General features: G+C 41.3%; 1 protein-coding gene across 1 annotated transcript in view; it reads right to left on the bottom strand.

The window, feature by feature from the left end:
- Positions 1-25,671, bottom strand: part of cacna1g (calcium channel, voltage-dependent, T type, alpha 1G subunit) — a 210,569-nt gene that overhangs the window by 88,182 nt on the left and 96,716 nt on the right. The window contains exons 11-14 of the mRNA XM_050059547.1: positions 21,215-21,332; positions 19,152-19,307; positions 14,949-15,014; positions 4,040-4,133 (exon numbers count right to left, since the gene is read on the bottom strand). Of these exons, the coding sequence (XP_049915504.1) occupies positions 4,040-4,133; positions 14,949-15,014; positions 19,152-19,307; positions 21,215-21,332 (434 nt within the window). The remainder of the gene's footprint in view (positions 1-4,039; positions 4,134-14,948; positions 15,015-19,151; positions 19,308-21,214; positions 21,333-25,671) is intronic.

Genomic DNA, 25,671 nt, shown 5'->3' with positions numbered 1-25,671 from the left:
TAATAAAGCATTAAAAGTCCAACTTCTTTCAAACAGTGGTGTTTGGGTGAGATGCTGATTTAGTTGCAGTTATACAGCCGTCCAGTAGGGGACGAAAAACAAGGGGTCTAGAACTGCGGGTCCAGAACTGCGGGTCTGAATCTGCAGTCTCCGGGTCTGCAGAGACATACTATTGCGGCAAGGGCTAATTCCCATTTTTTGTGACCGCGCGAACGGAAGGCACAGCAACGCGCTGACTGCGCACTGCGCACCCTCCAATCGCTGCTTTTCACGCCAGCCGCATCCGCATCACCATGGTATGGATATATGACAGACCCAACAGCATCGTTTAGTTTCACTTTCCCCGTTCGGCAGTGGGAGGACAGTAAGCTCACACCCCAGTCCTCCCGTTTGCTGCTGGGGGCTGGAGCGGGCAGTCAATTAGACTATCAACAGAACCGCGTGCGCGTCCGCAGCTCTTCGCAGACCTTCAATGCGGAAAATGAGGATATCCGCAATATTTACGCAATAAACGCACTGGCAGTATTTAAAGTTTTCAATGTTCGATAGAAATGCCTGGCGATATCAAAATATCTTTATAACATTTGCCCAAGTGATGCTAGACTTTATAAAGTTGAAACTGGTCGTTGGCATCATCCACTAACCTGTAGGATACAGACAGACTGCAGCAGCAGTGAGGACACGGAGCACTCAGTCAGTTCAGTCTAGAATAGATGGCATCTGGGGTGTAGGCGGAAGTGGGGCACACTGCTCTCGTGCCAAAAGTTCCACCTGGCTGCTGCTTACATTTATCTTTTTTTCTCCACAGTAATTTTAACTAATAACTAAATAACGTGTTTGTCACATAAATTGTTAGAATTAATAATGGGCTCTGGAATCACGTAAAATAACTAATCAGCTAAATAAACTGAATAAACACATGGATCTTTACTAAAATTAATATTTAAAACATTTCTGCTTAAACAGTCCCATACACTAGTGAGTAGCACACCTGGGCAAGCATGCATTTGAGCTCAACAGAATCCACAAGCAGAATTCAAACGCACAGGCTTGCCCATAGGAGCTACTCAAATGCGGAAATATTTTACAATAAATAGGTCTGGGTAAAAAATGCATGTGTTTGGGAAGTACTGAGCAAACTCCATAGAGACCTGGATTATACTGTAGGAGTTGTGTGAGGGTGCTTTCAATCAAACTCAAGTTTGTTTGCCACCTGAGTGATGTTTGTTTGGGCAGGTGTGAACACAGCAATCTCACTCAGGTGCACACAAAAACAACCAGACCGAGACCTTCTTGAAGAGGTGGTCTCGGTCTGGTTACAAACAAACTCTGGTGCGGTTCGTTTGTGGTGAGAACATGTTCTGACCTCGATCCAAACTAACTGCAGTTGCATTAGGCATTGTTTGGGTTATTCATGAGCATGTTACAGTCCTGGAGGATTATTAATGTGCGCCTCCTCCTGTACTGCCTTAATATGCACATTCAGCACATCCAATGCATCAAAACATTGTTTTCTAGTTGGAGCCGCGCCTCGTTTTCAAACTGTATGGTTTGACTAAAATGAACAATAACAGCAATATAGTACATGATGACCAGCACTAAAATCAACCTGTGTAGATGTCCCTCCATTGTGACATTAGAAAGTGTCGCATTTATCTTGCAAGTTCTCCTCTTCAATGTTTTCCTGGATTTTTCGCGCATGGAAATTCTGACCAGTCAAAAGCAGCTTTCTTGCGCAAGGCATTTTATCTGGTCTGCTTGTAAATGCTGCCGTGAGAACACGAACCAGCTCTAGGCTACTCTGCAACTTTATAACAAAATAACACTTGCTTTGGTCCCTGATTCAGACTAAAGCAAGCGAGCTTTAGGTCTGAAAGCACCCTGAATTTATAAATGGATGTTTTATATAGTTTTGCTATTGTTAAACATAACCCCTAATAACTTCAAGTCATCGAGAATTTTTTCACTTCTGCATTCTTCATTCAAGGTGGAGGCATTTGAGAGCTAGAATTACTGCCTCGTGTTGTGTGCCTTGGTGAACCAGTCAGGTTGCAGATACAGTTTACATCCATGTCTGTTCACACTCATATGTAGACATGACAATAGAAAAAGCTTCAAATATAGATGTTGCTGCAAAAAACTACAAATTCTAAAACATGGCTGCTCACACACATCTTCAACCTTACAGCAGATTAGTGTCACCAATTCAGTATCTGACCAAATACTCCCCTTCTGTTCCTGAGATATGATGTCGAATAGTGGCCAGAAAAGTGTTGTGGACCTTTGACCTTTTGAATATAAAATGCCATTGCTTCATCATTTTACCCTGTTAGAAATTTGTGTGAAATTTCAGCATAATAAGCATATGAGTCTTTGAGTTATGGAAAAAGACATTATGCTAGGTCACAGTAACCTCGCCCTTTGACCACCAAATTATAATCAGTTCATTGCTGAGTACAAAAGGACGTCTGAGACAACTTTGAGGAGATTTTCTCAAAGCGCTCCTGAGATATTAACAAGAATGAGAGAGAGGCAAGGTCACAGTGACCTATAACCTTTGTCCTTTGACCGCCGATATTTTTTCATTTCATCACTGAGTCCAAGTGGACATTTGTGTCAAATTTGAAGGAATTCCCTCAAGGTGTTCTTGAGATATCGCTTTCACAAGAATGAAACAGACACAAGATCCCAGTGACCTTGACCTTTGACCACCAAAATCGAATCAGTTCATCTAACAGTTTAAGTGGACGTACCGGATTTTAAGAAATCCCCTCAAGGTGTTCTTGACATATTGTGTTCAAGAGAATGTTATGATTGGACGAATGAATGTAAGCACATGCAGATGGACTTACAAAGTCACAGACGTACAGATGTATGGACAGACAACCAGAAAACATAATGCCTCTTGCCTCAGCTTGAAGGCATAAAAACCAAATTTTCACAAATTCAACATTACACAGACAGGGTGAATAATTGATATACAAATGATCATTTTGGAGGTTATGTATTCCTTTAAGGAGTGCCAGGGTTTAATGTAAAGAACAGAGGGGAGAATGAATAAGATTAATTCATTAAAGATGGCGGTATTGAAAGAAAAGTGACAGAGGTGACAGATAGAAGTGACAAAACGAAACAAAAAGTTGATTCTAAAAAAGGATAATAGAGGAGAATGAAAGTGCTAACTAAAATTAAAACAGGAGGAAGAGCAGGAAGAGGTGGCGCATGGGGAGGAGTGCCACAGGGGTGCAGCCTAAGTAAAGCAGCACAGCATACTTAAAAATGGATGTCTCATACTGTTATTGAGCAACATGAATATTTCAGCAAGGCATTAATCTTATGGGATGCGTGGGAGAGAATATTATGTTTGGCAGCAACACAAATACATGACATGCAGAGGGCAATGCAACTTTAATAACGCTAATTTCTCCGTCTTCCAACCTTTATCCAAGGCCTAGAAGACGTATATTAGGCTCTTCCAGCTACGTGAACATTTTCATACAGAGCATCTGAAGGGGCTGGAGGGGAGATGATACCGCACGTCTGGGAGTTCTACTCCATACAGTAGTGTTTCAATTGGTCTTTTGAGTCTGCACAGACAGTAATTAGAGAGTATGGGAACTGGTGTATGAAAAATTATGGATGAGACTGTTGCACTGGTTTGGTGCTGTGCAGGCACGTGCCCTCTGAGTGTGGTCTGAAACCTACAGAGAAAAGGCTGAGAACAGGAGGCCACAGACAGAGAACAGGTGGGGGATGTTTGTACAGGGTATACTTCAGATGCCTTCGGCCTAACTTGTATCGCAAACTTTTACATTCATTTTGTAAGAAAGACAAAACAGTGCGTAATCTATGGGGATCTAACAAAGATTAGGGAGGGAAACTGCCAGCAGTTAACTGTGCAAACACAGATGGTACAAGTTTTGCCAAGTGTTGTTATAAAGGTTTGAGTTCAATCCTTTGCATTCCTCTTGCAGCACCATTGATTCAAGCAGAGTGCAGCCATGCACTGTGTTGTCTGTATACTCATGTACAGTTTCACCTGCAGAGGCTGATAAATCCTTCTTGCTGCCGTTAACATCCTCCATACTTCGTGCACAGGAATCGATCTCCGAACCCGATTTGGAAGCGTCACCCTTGACACACAAAAAACACACAAAGAGTTAGAGGAGAGCACCTGTGAAAATCTGTTTCTTGGTAGAGTTAACAGAAAGCACGTGGGTTGAAGTTGCCTCTAAACACAGATCCCTGCTTGGCTGTATCTCTCTGTAGTCCCAGTGTCACATCAATCCTTCAGTTCAGATCTGACCTCGGATCGGTCACTAGAGGCAACCTCCCTCTTGTAAGCAGGCGGGTGAGGGTGTGGTCTCCCTGATCCCAGAGTTCAAAGGTCAAAGGGGGCAGAGAGACGGTGAAAAAGATCAACTATGAAAAGTGTTGTCATGCAAGGACAGTGAGAAGGTTCATGGAGAAACCACACTGAAACACAAACAGTAAAATGCAACATGGCGGTTTTGAGAGAGAACCTGGCAGGTAGATTTTTGTTGTACATCACATTGGCCGCATGGCAGTTCTTTTTAGTTGCCGGACCTGTACACAGCTACAATAGAGCTTCAGTGTGGTCTCTAGGTCCACGATTTTCACACTTACACACAAACACACATCACACACCAAGTGTACTTCATCGTGGTGTAAGGCAATCTGTAAATCAGCAACCCTCAACTTTTTTTCAGAACAGCAGAGCTGTTTATGCCTTGTTTTGCCCTCTATCATTGTTCTAGTCAAATTGATTCGTTCTCACTATCCCACATTTACATATCGTACTACCTCCCCTTACTATCTTTCACAGACTTTTCTCAAGCTCTTAATTACTCTCTTCCAGGCGTTGCTTCACGCTGCCTTCCACTTACAAACCTACTGCAGTGAACCTTAGAGTTCCTGCTTGTATTAGTTGCGCTATGCCGGAGCCTGCAGACTCCATTAATATGTGCAAGGGTTGCCAGGTGGATGCTGGATTAATAGAATGCCGACCCGGTGAGTCAAACCTCTGTGGTAGCAAAGTGAATAAACTGTGTGCAGAAAAGCCTCAGGACCTAATCACCATGCACCTCCTTTTAAACTAACAAATTACTTTCTTGATACTTCCCAAGAGTGTGAGAGAAAGACACAGTGGGTGTGGATGTATACTGCATATTGCATTTGTTTACTGCAGGCGTGTTGGGTATGGCTATCTTTGAGGCACCAATTTGCCTTTTTTCCCTCTTGTAGTTAAAGCCACTGTTTGTGAGGCCTAGACTGATTTCCTCCGACTTGTGAAGTGTAGGAAAATTAGGTAAGGAGAGCGGATGCTAATGAATTAGCAGGCAAGTCGACTCGAGGGCTACTTGGAGACAGCCGTGGTTGCAGTGCTCATCACGTTCCTGCATCTAGTTATTTAACACAGTGGCTTGTTCCTATTTAAAATCTCAGCTCACAGCAGGAAACACGGAGCACCTGGGAATGCCTACTTTAAATAGCAAGGTATGAAAACTAAGTGTTATGTTCTGAATTGATGAAGGAAACTCAGGCGGCTTTTGGATGAGAAATGCCTTCAAGAATCTAAAACAAGTCCAGTCGCCTTTAGGGTTGGGTAACATTTACATTTGAACTAATAACAGTACACAACAGTATCTTTTTTTTCGGTATCTTGTGCTCTCTATAATAACAATTTCAATTTTCTTTCTTTTCAACATGCAGTAGGACTTTCTCTTTCTCTCTATACGTCATGACGATCAACAGGCAATTGTGCTTCTCTGCTCTTTTCTAATCACATGTAGAGGCAATCTTCTATCTGTCTGTCTGCTTGTGTATGTGTCTGCTCATCGCTCTTGCTCTCTGTTTAGGCCTAGTCCAAAGGTACATGGGTATTTTTGAAAACAAAGCTTTTTCTATGTGTTTTGGCAGTTCGGCCACATGGAAGCTGTATTTTCAGTCACTGAAACCAGACCTTTTGTTAAACTCCATCCAGGCTAAAGGTTTTCAGAAACTCCATCTTCAGTGTTGACCTGTATACAGGGAACACTGAGTCTTTGGCTTGTGATGTCAGAGTCAGAACTCCTTTGTGAGGCATGACAAATGAGGTGTGGTGAAAATAGTCCTGGTTCTAACCTTCCTTACAGGACTTTTTACATGTTTACACATACATTTGAAGTTACTTTTCCACTACAAAGAGGAACAAAGGCATCAGAATGCACTAAAATGCGCCATTGCAGCCAGGTAGCCTTCAAGTAATAGCTTTTTTCAGGCTTCTGATTGGCCAATATCATCGTCTTCCTCTTTCCTGTTGGTTTAGCATGCTCTTGACAGCTCTTCAATTGTCGTTTTTGAGAATAAAGTAGGAAAAACCAAGTTCCCAAAAATACCAGTGTATGTGTGGACAAGGCCTTTGACACAACTGACAAATATGTAGAGCAAGTACAGTTCGTTGTTTGAAAAGCACAACTACTAACAGCAGTGATACTGGGCTATTTGTACGATAGTTTGTTAAACATAATACACCAGACAACAAAACTATTGCTGCAGATCATGAGCATGTCTTGGAGCTCTGCGGCGCATTCTGTCAGAGCAGCCCAGTAAGTTAACATTGGTGCCAAAGGGAAGTGGGCAGTTCTTTGCTGTGCTTTGTAGCACTTCACACACTTCCGATGCCCGTTTGAACCTGTCGTTCTCACTTAGATGTGCTCCCAGGTACTGAAATTTGGCACCAGTTGATTTAACATGAATTGGTAACAGTAGTAATGACCTAATTCAGTCAGTACTAAAAGTAGAGAGCGTGCTACCCAAACCTAGTCGCCTTTTACCTAGCACTTATAGAAAGCCCATGACCTTAATCAAAGAGAATGATATAAGAAATTGTTTTTTATTTTATTTCACTGAGTATTATTATCATTACGTAGTATTTTTTTGTACATAATATGGTTATCTAGTTTGCTTTGTTAAGTTCTCTTGTCCTTGCACATTTGTTCTCGTCACTGTGTAAGTACATTGAGAGCGACTGATAATCAGATTAATATTTTGAATCTTCAAAATACTTGGCCAGTGGAGCGCCCCGGTAACAGAACATGTACCATTAGGGACACATTTATCCTCAACAGTAGATTCGTAGACAAAGAAGGACGGACCCCTCTGACCGTACGCTGTGGTTATTGTCCCTGTGGCTGTGCACATTTTCTGAAAGCTTAGGGATACGGACGAAATGGAGCAGCACCACCAGAGAACATGGAGGCAGTCTAGCATAGTTCAAGCGTGATACGACTGTAGGAGACAAAGAAGAAATTTAAGTAATGGCAGAACGGAACAAATCAGTAATAGATAATAATACATAGTAATATACCATATAGTGAAAATAGTAAAAAGAATTCACTGTCCATATGTTGGGATGTATATAATAGCCATACAGACCACCGTCATCTACGTCCCTGCCTCCGTTTAAAGATAGCCTGCATTTTCACAATCTCCTCCACTGTTACCTCGTTTGTTGTTGTGTGAAACTTTTGACTCTGCCCTCTAGTGCCATCTATAGGCTGTATTTATGCCATCATAAAGGACGCATGGAAGTATGAGGGCAGTGACATTTAAAACTTTTGAAATGGACGTATGCATTTTCATACATAAAGGGAGTATAAATTAGCTTTAGAGCTGAGTCCTTACTGCAGCAGGTTTCGAGTCCTGTCCAAGGCCCTATGCTGCAGATCCTTCCCTCTCTTTCCCCTTTCATATCTGTCTTTCATATCTTTGCCGATAAAGTTGATTCTGATTCTATGGGAGTAGTATTTAGACAATCATGCCTAACTTGCCTTTAGCTACATTCTAGACATGTTTGGGCATGAAGATTATACCGCAGACAAATGTTCACACTGTTAGGCAAACACACACCCCACACCCACAACAATTTATCACCAAACATTTAAAAACAAAGTTCTGTTTTAACCACAGCAAGAGCCCCTCTCCTACAGGGCTCATCAACCCACACACAATCAATCAGACAGGACAGCTGTGATAGGACAAACCCAGTGGAGCATCAGCACTAAGCATTGTGGGTGTTCAACCTTATCTCCTCTCCCTCTCCCTCTCTCTTCTCTTCAGGTAAGGGGGGAAAGAGAGGAGAGCAGTTGAGTCTGGTTCCTGCTGAGCGGTGGTCAGGTAGGAGCTTGTATCTGCAGTAGCCTCTGGACAATGTAAAGGTCAGCGTGACAGAGTGTGTGTACTCACAAAGCAAGGCCAGGGGTTTTGTTGTGAGGACTCTGTAGTATAAGAATACGGACCAGACCTGACAGGCCCAGGTGAAGACTGACGAGACAACCTGACCTTCATCTCTCCTTTCTGAGGCACACAGACAAAACAGCTGGCTTAAAGGAAATGACCCTGGACAGGTTCATCACTATGCCCACTGAGATCATCATCATCCATGTGTCCATTAGAAATGTTTCAGCTTGATTAAACGATTTGTGCTTATCCCAGGGCTTTAATCTAGTGTTATTTCACATCACAGAGATGAAAAGGACAAAGAAGACTTGAGGTAAATATCTGAAAGAACCAGAGTTTCTGCTGAGTTCTGAGATCAGTCAAAGGAGGAGCTGCTACATGAAAACATGGCCACTCGCTGGCCACACACATTGCTGGCTAGCTTATATCGAACATCTGTATGGTTGGTACATCGCCTGCAGCAAATAAACAGCGACTATCCAGGTGTAAAATTCGTAGGAATAACACAAGGTGAAAATTTGCATTGCTTTGTGTCTGAAGGCACTTTACAGAGTTGTAAAATGATGGTGATTTCATCTCCATTATCACACCTGTTCTACGGAAGCCCTGAGAGGCAAGTGAGAAAAAAAATCTGATGATCCATTTCTTGTCTTGTTTAAAGAACAGTTTTGCCAGGATCAATTTTTTAACAAGTGTTCACATAATACTCATTTCAGCCACAAGAGGCTGATATTCACCACTACCCCACATTTTAAATACAGCTCATAGTACCAATAAAAGTACATATGTAAAGGCGCATATATTGTGTTAATGAATAACATTACTGTCATGTACCTTGTGTTTAGAGCACATGAAGGAATTACAATTCACCTGGAAGGAAACATGAATGCTTAGTCCGATACAGAACATTATGGTAGTGGTGCACTTCAGCCTCTTGTGGCCGAAATAAGTACCACAACCACAAATACTTGTTGAAAAATGATCCTGCTAAAAACAAAAAAAAAGCACATGTCAAAACTCTCTTTTTTCCCCTACATTTTCACAGATGAAAAAAAAAAAAAAAACTTTGAAAAATTATACTGGCAAAGCTTTTTTTTTTACTTGCCAAAACATTTTCATGTGTTTTCCTGGATGGGAAAAAAAAAAATAACTGAAGAAATGATTGTTCACCTGCCAAAGTTTTCCACCTGGTTTCATGGTTGAAAAAAGAAAAGAAAAAAAAAACATACTTTGAAAAAGGATCCTGGCAAACCTTGTTTTTAACCCTGCCAAAATCTTTTGCCTGTTTCCAAAGATGGTAAAAGAAAAACCTAACTCAAAAAATGATTTTCACCTGGACAAAGTTTGTCTTCTCCATCTGTTTTAACAGCTAAAAAATTTAGGAACTTAGAAAGATTATCCTAGCAAAACCTCTTTTTTACCTATCATAAACAAAGGAGACCTTATGAATGCATCACTAGATTTTACCTCTCAGAGCTTCTATACATTTCTGGCAGCGCTGTTAAATAAAAATTATAGCTTAATATTAGAATAGCAGCAGAACAGATATATTGGTGCAAAACTAAAACAGCGTCTTATTTAAACAATGTATCACCCTCCTCTTTTCAAAGTCCCATGTGCTGTAACACTGTAAAGCAAACATTCTTTATAGGTAGCCATTTTAAATCCCCAGCCCAAGCTTCACTGTGATTTTGTTTTCATGTGTGGGGAAGGTGATTATAGCTTAACTTTCCAATAGAAGTCAGTGCAAGCACATGATTCCTCTACACCTGCAGGACTAACACTATAGAAGATTAATTGACGTTATTATTTCTTTTGGCTCAGCATCTCGGCTACACTAAGTTAATGATTCCTTTAAGAAAACATAAAGTGTAGGACTCTTTAGGCAGCATAATAAAAAATAGCAGTTTATACAACACTAATCTATGTGCAGCAGTAGTATACGCCTCTATCTACAGATGGCACTAGCAGGTTAAAACAGACTTGAAGTACTTTAAACTGTACGATTCTGACCAACTGTATCAAAGATCGAGCTGACCTCAGACATGCTCTGCCCTAGCGCTCTGATTGTCAGGAGTGCACAAAGCAATTTAGAAACCCACAGTCAATCGGCTAAATTGGTTGAAACCACACCAGACTGTAAGGGAGAGATGAATCCAGCTCAGACCTGATTTTAATCTTCCAGATTTCCTTCTCCCTCTCTCCGTTGCTTTCTCTCTCACTGTCTCTGCCCTCTCTATCTTTCCTTTCTGCGTCATCTTCTCAGTGTCTTTCTTTTGTCTCTTCTTCACCCTTTCCCTCTCTAGTGCATTACGTACAACTTCTTCACAGGCTGACATTAATCCGTATCTTGGCTGTCAGAAAACAAATCCTCCATATGAAAATAGATCCAGCCAGAGTGAATCAAAAAACTTCCCCGCACAAAAAAAGACGCTGAGTTTTCTTTCCAGATTAAGGCATCTAAGAAGGAGCAGGAATTAAATAAGACTGGTAGAGGGAGTCATCAACAGAGAAGCCTTTTGTAGTTTTTGGTTTTAATACTTATCTAGATGAGGGAGGAGATGCTAATAGGATTATATTACTGAAAGGGCTTCTTGGTATGTAAGTGTTGAGTATGCTGTTGGTTCAGGGAGAATTCAGCCAAGATCAGTGAGTAGATGGAAGTGTTGGTGGTTTCACTGGGGAAAGGAAAGGTGGGGATGATAGCTCTGAGGTAAGGGTGGGGGGTCTGGACACAAGGGAAATCCCTCATCCTGAAATAACCTGGTTGTTCAGATAGCTTGTTTACACTCTGCCACCCCAATTTAGGCATGGTAGCAGGAGCAGGAGATTGGCCAGACCAGGGATGCTGCTGATAGCCAGACAATAATAGTCACTAGCAGCACACAGGGGGATCTCAATTACATTGCTTTAAAAAGGGTGTAAATGGAAGACGGAGGGTGGATGTTGATAGGAGCAAGAGGGGTAATTGGTTTGTTTTTTTTTGGTTGGGGGGGTTGGGGGGGGGGGGGGGGGGGGGGTTGTGTGTGTGTGTGTGTCCACCAAAATTACATCCTACCACAGCGGCATTTGAGACGCATCAGCCCAGGATTGGATTGGATACCTGAGCTGTAGCAGCAAACCTCTAAACTAACACCATTAATGACAACCACAGCAATACCTGTATGGAGGTCCACGAGTGCCAATATTGAAATAAAATAATTTAATCAAACTGTATTTTCACTTTGCACATATATTATAAAAATCCAGCTCTCATTTTCAACTTTCAATATAGGTGATTACTGGCACAATGAAAATTAAAAAATAAAACTCATGTGTAAAACATAAAACATAGCACTTCCATAATGTTCATGTTTTGAATATATAATAAATTTGCAATCTGCATCCTGAACTTAAAAATGAAACCACGCTAATATGGTCACAATGGCTTTGTTGCTTCTTGCATTTTATTTCTGAATTTATGTAATGTTTGGCGACCTTGAGTGCCAAAAAAAATATTATTATTATCAAAATAATAACTTATTATAAACCTCTGCCAATTTGAAAAACAAAACAAAACAACATAAATAAGCTAAAAGGCGCATAGATACCGCCAAAAGGAAAGTCAAAATAATGAAGATTTTTATTTTCAAATTAGAAGATAAATTTTAGTTTTCCATTTGATTGAATATCTTTGTTTTAATAGTGGCAGCTCTAGACTTCTATACATAGCTAGTTGAAATAGTGTATGAAACATATACAGTGTACACAGAGTTATAAGAGGCAATCTAGGAGAAGAATCAAACTACAATAACAGGTTTAACCATTAGACCAGCCAGCAGACTCCACTCAAATCCCCGTTACTAGCTTGGGCCCCCAGTGGGCTGCTGTGTTTCAACAATTTGGAACGTTTGTCCATTGGAAAACTCGTGGCTCAGTTCTGGATAGCATTCAACGGTGTGTAAAATTAGAGGACACGAGGACAAGACTTACAACCATCTTTTCAAAGGCCTCATTTCACAGAGTGTACTGGCCTTGCCTTAAGAGCCTGAGTCATGCAAACAGAGTTGATCCCCCCCTCTTTTTATTAGCTCTCATCCTCTAGTCCGTCTGGATTCATCTGGCTGTGCTGGGGCCTCCCAAAAAGCCGGCACTCAGCCTCCCTGCTTCGTCCCCCTCTCTCGTTCCCTTCAACTCTATTCTTCAGCCAGATAAAACAGAGACTGAGAGAGGGAGATTTTTGGCAGTGCCGGTGCGGCATTCTTACCCTGAGGCTAGAGAGAAAAAAGAGAAGGGTGGAGGGCTGGTGGGAGGTGAGCATTCAATCGGAGGTTTAATGCGGAGTCTGCTTTTAAAAGGGACAAGAAAAGAATCACACACACACAGCAAAGTAATGCAAGTGTTTAAGCACTTTGTTGTCTCTTCTGAACAGTCACTCACAGCCTCAGTTAGTTTCAGAAGCAAGGGCATCATGCAGGAAGCAGGTTGGAGGACTTTTAGATGATGTGACAGTCTCTGGCAGCCATGTTGGAGGTCCTCTACTTTTGGCAACATAGTTGCATTTCTGCATTTGTGCGCCAACAATAAAGAATTTGGTTCTTTTCTGTGAGACTGATTGTTTCATAGGGATCCAGCCAGTTGCACTGTATCATACTGTACTGTTAACTAATTTGATTTGCACCGTTTTCAGGGTGTTATGGCATTTGTTATTATGTTTCTTCTCTTTCCTCTTGTTCCACAAATTCATGTAAATTTCAAAAAACACCCAACATGCATTTTCATTAAGCCCTACAGGTACTGAGCCATGCTGGATCAACAGAGGTTTTGAGATTTCAATTGCTGAGATTTAAACCACTGCCACAACACAGAGAAAATGAATAGAATTCCATTAGTGGCACACAAAGACCTGACAAATTACTCTCTGTAATTAAATTGCAAAGCCTTTTTCCAAAGATATTCTATTTAGTCGGGGTAATCCACAAACCTTGCTGCGAACAGTTCTTATTATTTCTTTTAGCTATGGCTTAAAATAGTCACCACTCTTAATTATTTCAACTTTCTGCAAAATTATGTTGTTTTTATTTCCCATCAGTTTGGGCAAACGGATGGCTCTAAATACTACAATAAACATTAATGTCAGCAGATGTTCCTTTGGAGAAGAGGCCAGCGGTTGTTGCAAGTGGGAACAAAGTGCAACAGTTGCCAAGATTGTTCAAAACTGACCCAGACAAAAGCAGCTGATTGAGTTAAACTGCTAACTATAGTCAGGTGTCTACAAAAAGTTATCTTTAGCCTCTGATTTCTGTTAGCAGGAATTTTAAGCTCTGTGATTGGATGTTCACCAGGATGCTGCTTGGAGTTGCAGCTGACCTCACTCTTTGAGGCCCAGACCCACCAAACCGACTTCAAAGAACTAGCGGCAACGAAAGCTGACTGTTGCGTTGCCTCACATTGTCTGCGTCTCAGCCAACACACTGCACATGAACACACCGCAAAGGCTACAGCCAAAGGCCAACTAGTGCATACGTTCTGAGTCTGAGTGAGAGGAAATAACTCTCCACACCAGCAGATGGTGGTAGTCTGTGTTCAGCATTCAAAAAGTGAAACTGGAATACCGTCTTGACGCTATTTAGCCAGTTATCGCATTAACAACACAATCCAAAGTTGAAAAAACAGAGCATATTTACCATGTGCCAGTGAACAAACCATTATGAAACGTCTCTGCTGAAGAGCTAAACGGCTAAGGAACAATAATCTTACCTCATGCAACAAATTTGTTTTAATCTCTCTCTCTTGACCTTAGCTCTTTGTTTACTTTCCTCACTTCCGTTTCTCTTCTCATGTGCTGAGCTAACTGCCAATCAGAGTAATTTCATTCAACGATGGACTCCACCTTCACTGACGCCGATTCAACATGCCGAATTGGCCGAAAAAAAGCCAGTGCAGGCTGACAAGACGGGCAATGGTGCAGGACACACGGCACGGACTAGGGTGACAAATGCTCACCAACGGCCCAATGTTGACCAGTGGCTGACCATTAGCTTGGTGTATCAGGGCCCTTAGATTTTTTTTGAACACTGGTTTGTACCTCTTCCTTTTTACTGAATTCAAAGAGCCAGATTTTTTTTTATTTTTTATCACAGTTACTCATCTTTTGGAAAAGCTCCAGTTGCAAGACACTTTTTGCAATGAAAGTCAAGTTCATTGCAACTGAACTGGACTTTTACTTCCCACTTCAGTACTCTGTTGAATTGGCTGGCAGCAAGACTTTCAGCAGTGAAGATCTAAAAACCTCTGTGAGTAAAACAGAACCGATCTGCATGGCACAATATCACTAATGGCAAGACAGAAAATAAAGCAGATTGTTTTTGTAATTTGGATGGAGTGGCCCTTTTTGAGACACTAGCAGCTAGCATAGGCTGGAATTATTATTTTGTATGTTAATGTATTTGATAAATGATGTAGCTGATTTGTTAATCAGCCAAAAATGCTGCACAAAAGCATTCAGGACCTACATATACTTTGAGTTACCCTGCTACTGTTGTGACTATTAATGAGAAGACAACCTCCAAGCTGTGGTTACTGAGAGATCTGACATGCAACTGTAAAGCCTCTAAAGGGAAGGGTGAGGAGAACGGGCGGAGAGGGAAGGCAGAGGGGAGAATAAAGGAGGGCGGTTAGTTTATTAAATGCAGGGAGGGAAGGCAGAGCTGCAGTGCTTTACATACCCCTGAGTCTACAGGCAGCTGAATTAGGCTCAGCTGGGCATGCAAATCCTCCCGCTTGGACACTTCCTATAGTGGAAGTGATCGGTGCAGCCGGACAGGAGAGGGAGGCGCGCACAGGAAAGGAGGCAGAGAGGTGAGAAGGTGTAACCACAGCAAGTAGACAAGAGCAGAACGAGAGAGTTAAAGGAGATTCAGCCTGTTGTAACATTTTCACTTTACCATGCAACATGTCAGCATATCAAAGCAACTGTCCTGGATCACAGTATGCAGTCACGTGCTGCACATGTGCATTTCAGCAACTGGAATTAGTTGAAAGCATGAAAAGTCAGGACAGTAAAGAGTAGAGGTGAAGAGGACAGACATGTTTTACCCTCCATTGGTTCCATTGATGTTTTGGATGAAAATTGTTCAGAGAGCAGTAATGTAAATGATCCTGACATTTAAATTTAATGAGCTATGTATCGTTCAGGACATAATGTGCTCAGCCTAGAAGCATTCCTCTGCGGCTGACTCAAGTATGTATATCTGCCTCAGTGTGAATCCTACATGTTTGTGTATGTGTGAAATGTATGGTTATTGTTAGAGTGAGAGGTGCAATAAAAAAGAAGAACAGCTTTTGTCTCTCTGCTGTTAATAGGTCTCCATAAAGAAACAGGTCGGTCTGTTGCGCTCTCTGCAGCGGATATTGGATTCTGTCACATGAACAAACTGTCACAACCGGAGCGACACAACGAGAGAAAGAGATGGGTAATGGGAAGCAATAGAGTATGGAGTGATGAAGAGGATGGAAGGATGAGTTAAATCAAGAAAATTAAAACAGGCAAAGAGGACTGAAAAAAACATAACACCTCCATAAGGTGATTTCTTTGCTGCCTTTATGTCCAAAGCAATATGGATATTAGAAGTGACACAATAGTGTGTGGCTTTGTGTGATTTGGCTCTATGGCCGTTCATCTCTCCAGGCCTGGCTCACGTCATTCAAGCGCCCCGTTACCTAGCAACCCTGACGCAGGGAAAGTTTGGCCGACTAAAAATAAACTTAGTGTTTGCAGAAAAGGATGTTAAGTTGAAAAAGGAGAGGGAGAATTAAGCCAACAGCTCTGTGATGATACAGGAGAGCAGAGGGGGAGAACAGAACAGAGCACTAATAGACCTTCAGGGGTTTCTACATTTGGTCGTGTGTGTTTATGGGAGTGTGTATATGTACTGTATGTGTCTGAAGATTTCGCAGGCAGGTAGCGCAGAGTGGGGTTTTATAGCTTGTTTGCTAAACAAAAACAGCTGTCTGCTGCAGCTGAGAATGATGCTATGAGATAGACAGATAGATAAGGATGAACCAAAACAGCACAGTTAGAAGCTGGAAAAAGAAAACAATGAGCTGAAAGATGCTAAAATGCCAGATAGTTAACTTAGCTTCCTAGTGTTAGCATTGTTTGCTATGAGTCTTTTTGTTGTTGTTCATGTCTTTGAATCTAAAATTACTGCCTCACGGTTGTATGCCTCCGCCAGCCAGTCACACACATCTTCAACGTGAAAGCGCACAGGATATATACAATCAGCACAGTTTCATGATGGTCATCTAAAATTAGAGTCAGCAATTCAGTATCTGACCAAATGCCTTTCCTTCTTTTCCTGAGTTATGTTGTTGAATAATGGCCAGAAAAGTGTTTTTGCAGGATGTTATGATGTCACAGTGAAGCTGACCTTTGACCACCAAATTCTAATCTGTTCTTTGGTGAGTCCAAGTGGACATTTGTGCCAAATCTGAAGAAATTCCCTCAAAGCTTTTTCTGAGATATTTGAGATATTGTGCTCACGAGAATGGGAAGGACAAACGGACAACCCAAAATTATAGCATCTGGCCACAGCTGTTGCATAGCATAGAGATCTGCTGGGTCATTGGCAGCTCCTACACATTCAAGTGTCATCCCACTCCATAGAAAGGACAGGTGCCAGTTGGTAGGGATGGGCATTTCAAGTAATTTCCATACTCAAAAATTGAACAACAAGGCTTCAATAAGCCCATTAAACCATAAATTCAAACATAAACTGAGAAAAATCAGCAAACTTTCTGTTGCTGCTGTTACATATCGGTGGGTGAGGCGCAGCGCTGAAGAACAGTCTCAGCTCTCCTCCCACTCAGTTCAACGTTTGCCTGGTTAGCACGAGCTAACAGCAGCAGGGAATAACATGTGACACTGAGCCTATAAACAGTCCCAACAAACCCGACACTGTAATGGCTTTACTTTGTCGTTAAGTTTTTGAATCCATAGACTGTGTAAAAATAATGAACATAGTCACTGTAACGCCACTGATTGGTTTCTGGACTCCCATTTTGAAGCCTGGAGTTTGGCATTTTGGCCATCAGCATCTTGGATTTCTGGAGTGACCATATTATGATTGAGGGGTGGAGCTCTGAGGAGCGAGGGGTGGATATGACTCATCCACTGTGGTGACTCCTCGAAAACAGTCTATCACTCACAGCAACAACCCTAATTATGAGTTTAAGCCCTAATAAAATAGGGTCACGAATGGGGGGATTGTTGGCTTCCTTTTTAAGCCCTGGCACTTGTTTGAATCATGATTTGAATCAGGACTCAGAGTAACGTACGGCGTAATGTAAAGAGTGCTCAAAACACAGATCAAGCTAAGCAACAGCAAACGTCAGCCATCCAGCTGGTTAACTGCCTGTGTAGCCATAGAAATTTAAGTGATATTATAATTGGTTCATGAGTTCTTTTCCACACAGATATTGCACCAGTTAAATTAAAGCACCAATATCATCAGTTTGTATCAACACTAAATAAAAGTGGTGCTAAAAAATTAATCAATTTAATAAATTGATGTTTTTGCCATTACAATTCTGACCATATTGAGACAAACGTGATGTCACTGATTCTTAGCAAAACCCAATTTTAATGTCTGGTAGACTTCAAGAAGTCTCCAGAAATGCATTAGCACTAGTCTTGGCTTACATATAAAGCCTTCATCTTAAGCAGCTTTGGTCATTGTCTCCCACCTCCTATGTCATTCCATTCACCACAGTCATCCGCATGATATTTGTACAGCAGCGAGGCGCAATAGGAGAAGCCCATTCAAATTTAATTCATATTTTATGAGGCTGTCAACCTCTCTCCCTGCCACCCCTCGTCCGTTCTCTCTCCTCTCAGCCCGAGAGCCAAAGAGCATCTGAGATCAAAGCATAGGTGCTGTCACTCCTTAAAGAAAGAAAGAGAGGAGAGAGACAAGTAGAAAGTGAGATAGGCTGAATACTTGTGTGATTTACTCTCTCAATCTTGCCTCACCCTATGTTCCTTTCTCTCAGTCGCTCTATCTGTCTTAAATAAAGCCCTTTATGCTCCAAATGGGCTGGCTGGAAAAAAAGTCACTCAATGAGTTTCAACTTTTTTGCTCCCCTTGAAATTTTTACAGGGGAACTGTTTTTCCCAGCTGCTGTCTCTAAACAGCTTCTTGTCCTTCTCTGTCTTAGAGAAGAATCACAAACACAGTGCGTTGGAGGAGAACATTTCACTTTTTGTTTTATGACATAAAAAAGAGTTGTACTAAGGAGGGGAAAGATCAGGGGGGCATGAAAAAAAGGTATCCGAGCATGAGACTGATGAAACGGGATGTGGGTGATGTGGGCTGATGCGCAGTCTAGTCTAGCGGACATAGTTTTCTTATGATGTGCTTTATGGCATGACTGCATTGGCAAATAAGCAGAACAATAATGAGGATGACTGCTGAGATAGTGGGAAAGAGTGGGAGGAGAAGAGGCTGACAGCGAGATCAAGATGAAGAGGAGAGGAAAATGAAACGCTGCAACTAGTGTGCTCTCATGTCCTCACATAACCCGCTGCAGAGGGTGCAAGAAAAAGGTATAGGCTAATGCCTACAGCGTATGGATTTGTTATGTATGTGTGGGTGTAAAGATCCATCTTTTAGTGTTCTGTGTGCCTGCGCTGAAAAATAAGCACCTTATTGAGTGATTTACCATTTTCACCCCTCCAGAAATAATTTATGTTTAGACCTGGCAGCAAACCAGATCACTGTGCAAGATTCAACAAGTTGACCTGCATTTATAAGAAGAGCAAGAATCTCAACCCAATGGCAGATTTCTTCTCTGGCTTTTAAAAAAATTTGATTTAAAGACTTATTTTCACATAAGTTATTTTTGTGGATTTGTAACCAGCAACGTCATACCTCTGTCTGGAAACCCTCAACCAAGATGGCCACCAGCAAGTTGAAGAGGACGTAGTTGCCAAATGTCATAAGCGCGATGAAGTAGAGGGCAGCTACAGGAGAGGTGGAAGCCATGCCGTTATATAACACCTTGTTCCAGTCCTCCTGGGTTAGGATCTAAAGAGGAGAAGAAAAAAGCATTAATGAGAAGAAGTACATCATTATTCAGCAATTATTCTAGTAGTTTAATATGTTTGAGAAGTGACCGCTTGCTAAGCCTCATCCCTTTCTTACTTGTCACTTTCCGTTCTTTCAAGGCATTGCTAAGAGTGGTGGTTTTACGTCTCCAAGTTCTGGGTATGTTCTAAAACCATGGGTCCTTTCTGACAGAAGTAGAAAAAAATAGCCTCTCATTTCTATGCGACAACCATGATTTTGACTGCTGAAGTGACAACTGTTGCCAGGAGATTTTATCAGCTGTAGCTTGCAAGCTGAGCTAATGTTATAGTTTTTATATTCATTGTATATAATGGGGGAAATACCACACAACGGATATGCTAGTTGTGAAAAGACTTTATTAAAACCTATCATGCCACACACTAATGTCGTTAGTAACAAAATATGTTCCTTGGCTTTGAAATTAACATGGGGTTGCTATTGTATGTAGTAGGCTAGTTAGCCGGTTATACTAACTTTTGCAGCTTACAATAAAACAGATAAAAACATTAAATGTTTTCCTTACACTTCTGGTCTTGTGTTGGTTTTGACAAGGCTGAAATCTTAAATGTGGAGTATTGCTGATACTACACAGCCCCATGAACACCTCACACACATTATAAGATTGCTAGGTTTGAAGTCTCAAGTTAAAGAGAGAGTACAGATCTTCTGAGTGGGGTTGTATGAGGTACTTATTCATAGTCAGTGTATTACCTACAGTAGATGTCAGCATGCCCCAAGTTTGGAGAAGCAGGCTGGAGTCGGACACAGAAGCTAAGCAATGTACTGCTGCGGACCAGTGCAGCAGCAAAACAAATTTTAGCAACCTAAAAACAGTCCTACCTAGAAAGAATTTTTTTAGGTGACTAGAACACATGTTGCTGCTGCCCCCCCATCCACAGCAGTACATTGCTTAGCTTTCGTGGTGGTACTCTTGCCTGCTTCTTCAAATTGTGGGGCATCCTGACTGACATCTATCTAAACTGTTCAGTTGCAAGTTGATGACTGGACAATTGCTGTTCAGGGGAACAGTTTAGCGAACGTTCACTCCTGTAATGCTTCAGAGGTTGCGTGTTTATGAAGTTTAATTTCTTGTAGGTATCTCTCTAGTATTTATCCATCAAAAACAGAAACACTTTCTACGCACTACAAGCTTTTCGTATGAAAGGACACCACACAGAAATGTAAATGCTTTCATGACTAGGTAGACTGGATCAGTGAAGCTACATTAAACCCCCTATGTGTAACATTATAAGAACAGACATGTCAGTTCAATGTTCCCTGCAGCGAGACATGCTGACACATTACATTGTCCCTGATCAGATGTTTCAGTGAATTATAAATGGGTACTATATTAAGGGTGATAAATACTATACAGTGGATAGATAATGGATGAAATGTTGGACCCAACAGAAGGCCTAATCACTGATCCAAGGTGACATGATGCAAGAGGCAGACCCACTTAACCTTTGTGAGATACTTGGAAATGGAAATTAGGTAGAGTGGAAGAAAATGAGGGAGATAGGCGGGTAGGGAGAGTGAAGAGAAATATTAAATTGGATGTATTTTATTTATTCAAGAGGAAATTGTCTTCTCAGACTCCGAATGGGGACAGGTTCAGTCAGCACCAATAAGGCAGGAAGATGTTGTTTGCTTGAGGGCACTTCAGCAGCTGCAGTGTGATCACACAGGAAGTTAAAGCTTCCAGATGGGAGATAAACTTGCATACCTTTAGGTCATCCTGCTGCTAAATTTTTACTGTCTCAACAGATTGGAGTCGGACATAAAGCTACAGCTAAATTGGCCATAACGCAGTGAAATGTAAATGTAACAGAGTACAAGAAAGGGAGAAAGGGGTATATGCTCACCTGGAAGACAGTCACTATGGCCCAGAGAAGAGAGTCAAAGTTCTTCCTGTCTGGCAGAGTGTCTCCTCCATCCCTCTCGGACCCAAACTTACAACCAAACAGATGCATCCCCAGGATACTGACACAGGAGGAGGGAGGGAAAAGGAGAAAACAAACAGGAAACAGAGGGGTAAATGTTTACATCAGGCCAACCCATTAGATACAGTACAAATAAACAGAAATAAACACAGTGAAAAGCCTTGTTTTGCCTCCACCATACTGATTATACCTGCTGCTAGCAAGACAGCTGAGGCAGAATGTACTGAACATGAATGGTAATTACTGCCCGGGGGACTGCCATGCAAAAGCATAAATAGATGTATTCACTCGTTAGTTTTATGTACAAAAAAGAAGCAAAGTTAACAAAAACACCATATATGGAGTGCTGTCAGTCAGGTAATACACAGTCAGTGCTTCTTAAAAAGTTGGCCAATAATGCATTGAGGGAGTAAAGTTGCCAAGAGGAGTGGGAGTGGAAATGGAGTGCCTATGCCAGGTTGAGTTCAGCACCATGGAGAGAGTCACAAACCATGGCAATGACACCTTGTACTCATTCAAGCAAATGAAGATCACTGGCACTAGAAACAAAGGCACAATCTCATCTAAGTAAAAGGTACAGGGTGGTACAGGAATGAGCCCTAAACCCCAGAAATGAGTTAGCACATTTTGTACTTTTGAACTCCTGGTTCCCTCATGCTGAAGTCAATGGGTTTTTTAAATGGGTTTTTGCTTAGATGTCTGTGGTTAACACAGGCTTAAGAGACCTTCACATTTTGTTCTATGGTGTAAAATATGTCAGTAAATACCCAACTCTTGAATGTTAAAGCTTTTAGGTGTTTTACAAAGGCTGTTTCTAACAAATGGCTGTATGAGATTATAGAACGTAATCTTGCCAAACAAAACATGTAAGGTCATAAACGTTTGTTTGCAACAGAGTTTATTTTCTGCAATAATCCAAAATCCAATGAAAAAATCCTGTTGGCTTTTTGATGAGGGAATCAGGGAGGCATTTGTCACCCCTGCAGGACTCTACTTCCACTGCTTTGGAAATTCACAGAATAGTTCACCAATATTTGCTTTCGTTATGAGGATGAGATAAAAAGAGGTTCGGAGCTGGAGCTGGGAGGCGATTAGCATGTCTGGAGGCAGGGGGTAACAGCTAGCCTGGCTCTGTCCAAAGGTAACTTAATCTTCCAACTAAGGCCCTGATCAGAGAGAGAGTGTTTTGGCAGCCTGGGACAGCATTTTGCAATGGTTTACAATTAGAGTGAAGCATTTTGCTCACTGCTTTTGTGTGCCCTGAAGGCCTTGGGTTTAAACAACTTCAACTCAGACCAGTAAAGACCAACATTATTGCAGTTTTTTCCTCATTGTCCAATCAGAAAGGTGTGCCTTCTGTAAGTGGCTAAGACAACTGGTAACATGCATGGTTTGTCCAGCTCACTTTCACCATCGCCCAAGGTAAGCTGAAACATATCTGAACCAACTGTCACATCAGCTACTTTCTAACAGTTTACCAACCTTAATTAGGCCTGGCGACTGACAGCAGATTGTCAAACTGTAGCTCGTGGACCAGCTGGTGGTACTCCCTATGATTTCTCCTCACTCTGAGGGTGTGTGTGCAGTCCCCAAGTGCCCCCCGTCTGTCCCATTTTTATGGGGAATTTAAAAGTACAGATCCGTGATTTTACTTCACAGCAAAATAGCAGTTAAGCTATTACCAGTGATTTAGTGGTTGCCCAGCAACAATTAAAAAAACATAAGATACAGCATGCTGCAAAAAGCGCTCCATCTGATTGGGGCAGGCTTCAACAAAAAGGCAGTGCCTCACAAACCTGCGGAACTCACTTTGTATGACTGGGTCCTAACACCTCCAAAGCTCACTCTCTAACTCATTGCATCTTGTTTGTTTACTCTGTACACAAGCAGTGCAGTGAAAATGTGGTTTCAGATGGAGCTGGTTTTAAGTGTGAATTTCCTGGCTAGCAAGATGCATCCGTCTGCTCAGGTTGTTTGTGTCTCTGCTTGTTGGCTGGAAATCTCACTGCAATGACAAGGCTCTGGGAAGTCACGAGTTATTCGAGAAATAGCTGGAGAGCAAAATTAAATTTTCCCTTGAACCACAAACTGCCAGTTTTAGATTGCTGTTTGTGTACAAATTAAAGTAACAAACTTTCAAACTTTGGTCAGAGGCAGGCAACTGTTTCCTCCTGCTTCAAGTCGTTATGCTATTCTGCCTTAATTCGCTTCTGGCTCTAGTTCCATACTTAATGCATAGACACAAAAGTGATATCAATCTTCTCATCTAACTCTCAGAAAGAAAGCAAATAATAAATCCTAAAATAGCAAACCTTTCCTTTAAATCTAAAGCTTCACCATTCTTGGAAGTGTGTTTATTTGCTTTCTTTCTACGAGTAAGATGAGAAGATTGATAGCACTTTTTCTTTATTCTTGTAAAAAGAAGGGGGTTTGAGTGGAGATAGGGTCGAGAATACAGTGAAGAGGAATAGAGGAAAAAGATAAAGCAAGACAGAAAGATTGCCATCACATTATGCTAAGTATTGATCAGGGCCTTGTCAAACAGAAGCCAGAGAACAAAACACTGAATGTTATCTTTCCCATTATTACTTTGTTCTTAACAGAAAGAAGAGGCAAAGAAAGACGGAAAGAAAGTTAGTTCAAGGCCACATACAGTAAGACAGCTAATCGGGGGTGTTATTATTATGAACCAGCAGTGAGCGTGCACTGCAGTCTGTCTTTTATTCATAAACACAGACAGTGAAGCTCAACTGGAGCTGAGGGATCAATGAACAGGCCTCTGCTGTGTCAACTTGGCAACTCTTCACTCAAATCAGAGGCTGTTTATATATGCATATACAAGGCCGTTGGAACTCTGAGTGTGTGTGTTTGTGTTTTTGTATGTGTGAGTGTACTAAAGTGCATGTGTGCCCCCACATACATATACACACATCTCAACAAGCTGCTGAAATGAAGCTGAACATGCTCAGATACAAACTGACAGGCGCTACTAACATGTGAGGCAGCAAGAAAAGAGACTGATTTTAGGCCAGTTTGTGACAGTATTGTTTCTACTAATGCAGTCACTGGAAGGTGTCTAGTTAGAACATTAATTCATTCAAAATTACAGTGAACATAATTATTATTCAAATAATCTGAAAATAACACAAACATTAAGTCCTCTGAAAACTTTTTTGTTTTCTCTTTTTTTCCAGACAGCTTCCTGCTGTGCGTGATGGAGTCCAACACTAACACACTATTTTCTGCCAGAGTTGAAAGTGTTTTGGTTCTTTACATTAGAGATTTCTTTATTTTCTCTTTTCTCTCTTGATGTTGCTTATTTAGTCATAAATATTTAATGTTACAGAGAAATACTTTAGGTATGAAGTTTCCAGGGGCTTTGAGGGAAATAATCCATTTTGGAATAAAGTCAATCTCACTGAAGATAAAAAGGGGTCTTTGTTAAAGGTAGTTTCCTGCACATATTTTATCATCAACAGGAGCCATAAAAAGAAAAAATCAATTGCATTTTTTCTTTGATGATCAGCTTTGTGTGTGTTCAACCCAATCTTCAGAATAAATGTTGGTATTGTCTGTTCTGCAAACTAAAGATAATACATTTGTATGTTTTATATGTAGTTGATATAATGAGACTTTAAAGGGATAGTGCACCCAAAAATGAAAATTCAGCCATTATCTACTCACCCATATGCTGATGACTCACCCATATGCTGATGGAGGCTCAGGTGAAGTTTTAGAGTCCTCACAACACTTGCAGAGATCCACATAACTCCACCTAATGGAGGCTTACGGCGCCCCAGATTGGATCACTACGGACGAGCAGTATGGAGATATTTTGTGGTTTCAATTATGTTTTTGAATGTTAGAATCTGGGGCGCCGTAAGCCTCCATTAGGTGGAGCTGTGTTGCTACCCCCTCTCCCCTAGGATCTCCGCAAGTGTTGTGAGGGCTCTAAAACTTCACCTGAGCCTCCATTGGCATATGGGTGAGTAGATAATGGCTGAATTTAAATTTTTTGGTGCACTATCCCTTTAAGTTTCTTCTTCCTTCAGTTTTTCAATTTAATGTTGAGACAATGCTGTGGTTAACAGATGGTTAGGTTTAGACAAAGCAAAAAAAATATGTTTTGGCTTAAAATACCCAGTTATGTCGCTTATAAATACAGCTGGAAATGTCTCAACCTCTTGTTAAAAAATACCTATTTTGGCGCTATGGACACAGTTAGAAAGGTCCCAAACTTTCAGTTAAAAAAACACCTGTTTTTGTTGCTACTAACAGCTGGAAATGCCCCAAACTCTCAATAAAAACCATCCCTTTGGTTGATACAAACACAGTTGGACATGCCCTGAATTATCATTAAAAATACCCGCTTTTGTTAC

Source organism: Epinephelus moara, chromosome 13, assembly GCF_006386435.1.
Source record: "Epinephelus moara isolate mb chromosome 13, YSFRI_EMoa_1.0, whole genome shotgun sequence".
Classification (NCBI taxonomy): Eukaryota; Metazoa; Chordata; class Actinopteri; order Perciformes; family Serranidae; genus Epinephelus; species Epinephelus moara.
This window is presented reverse-complemented; position numbering and strand designations above follow the sequence as displayed.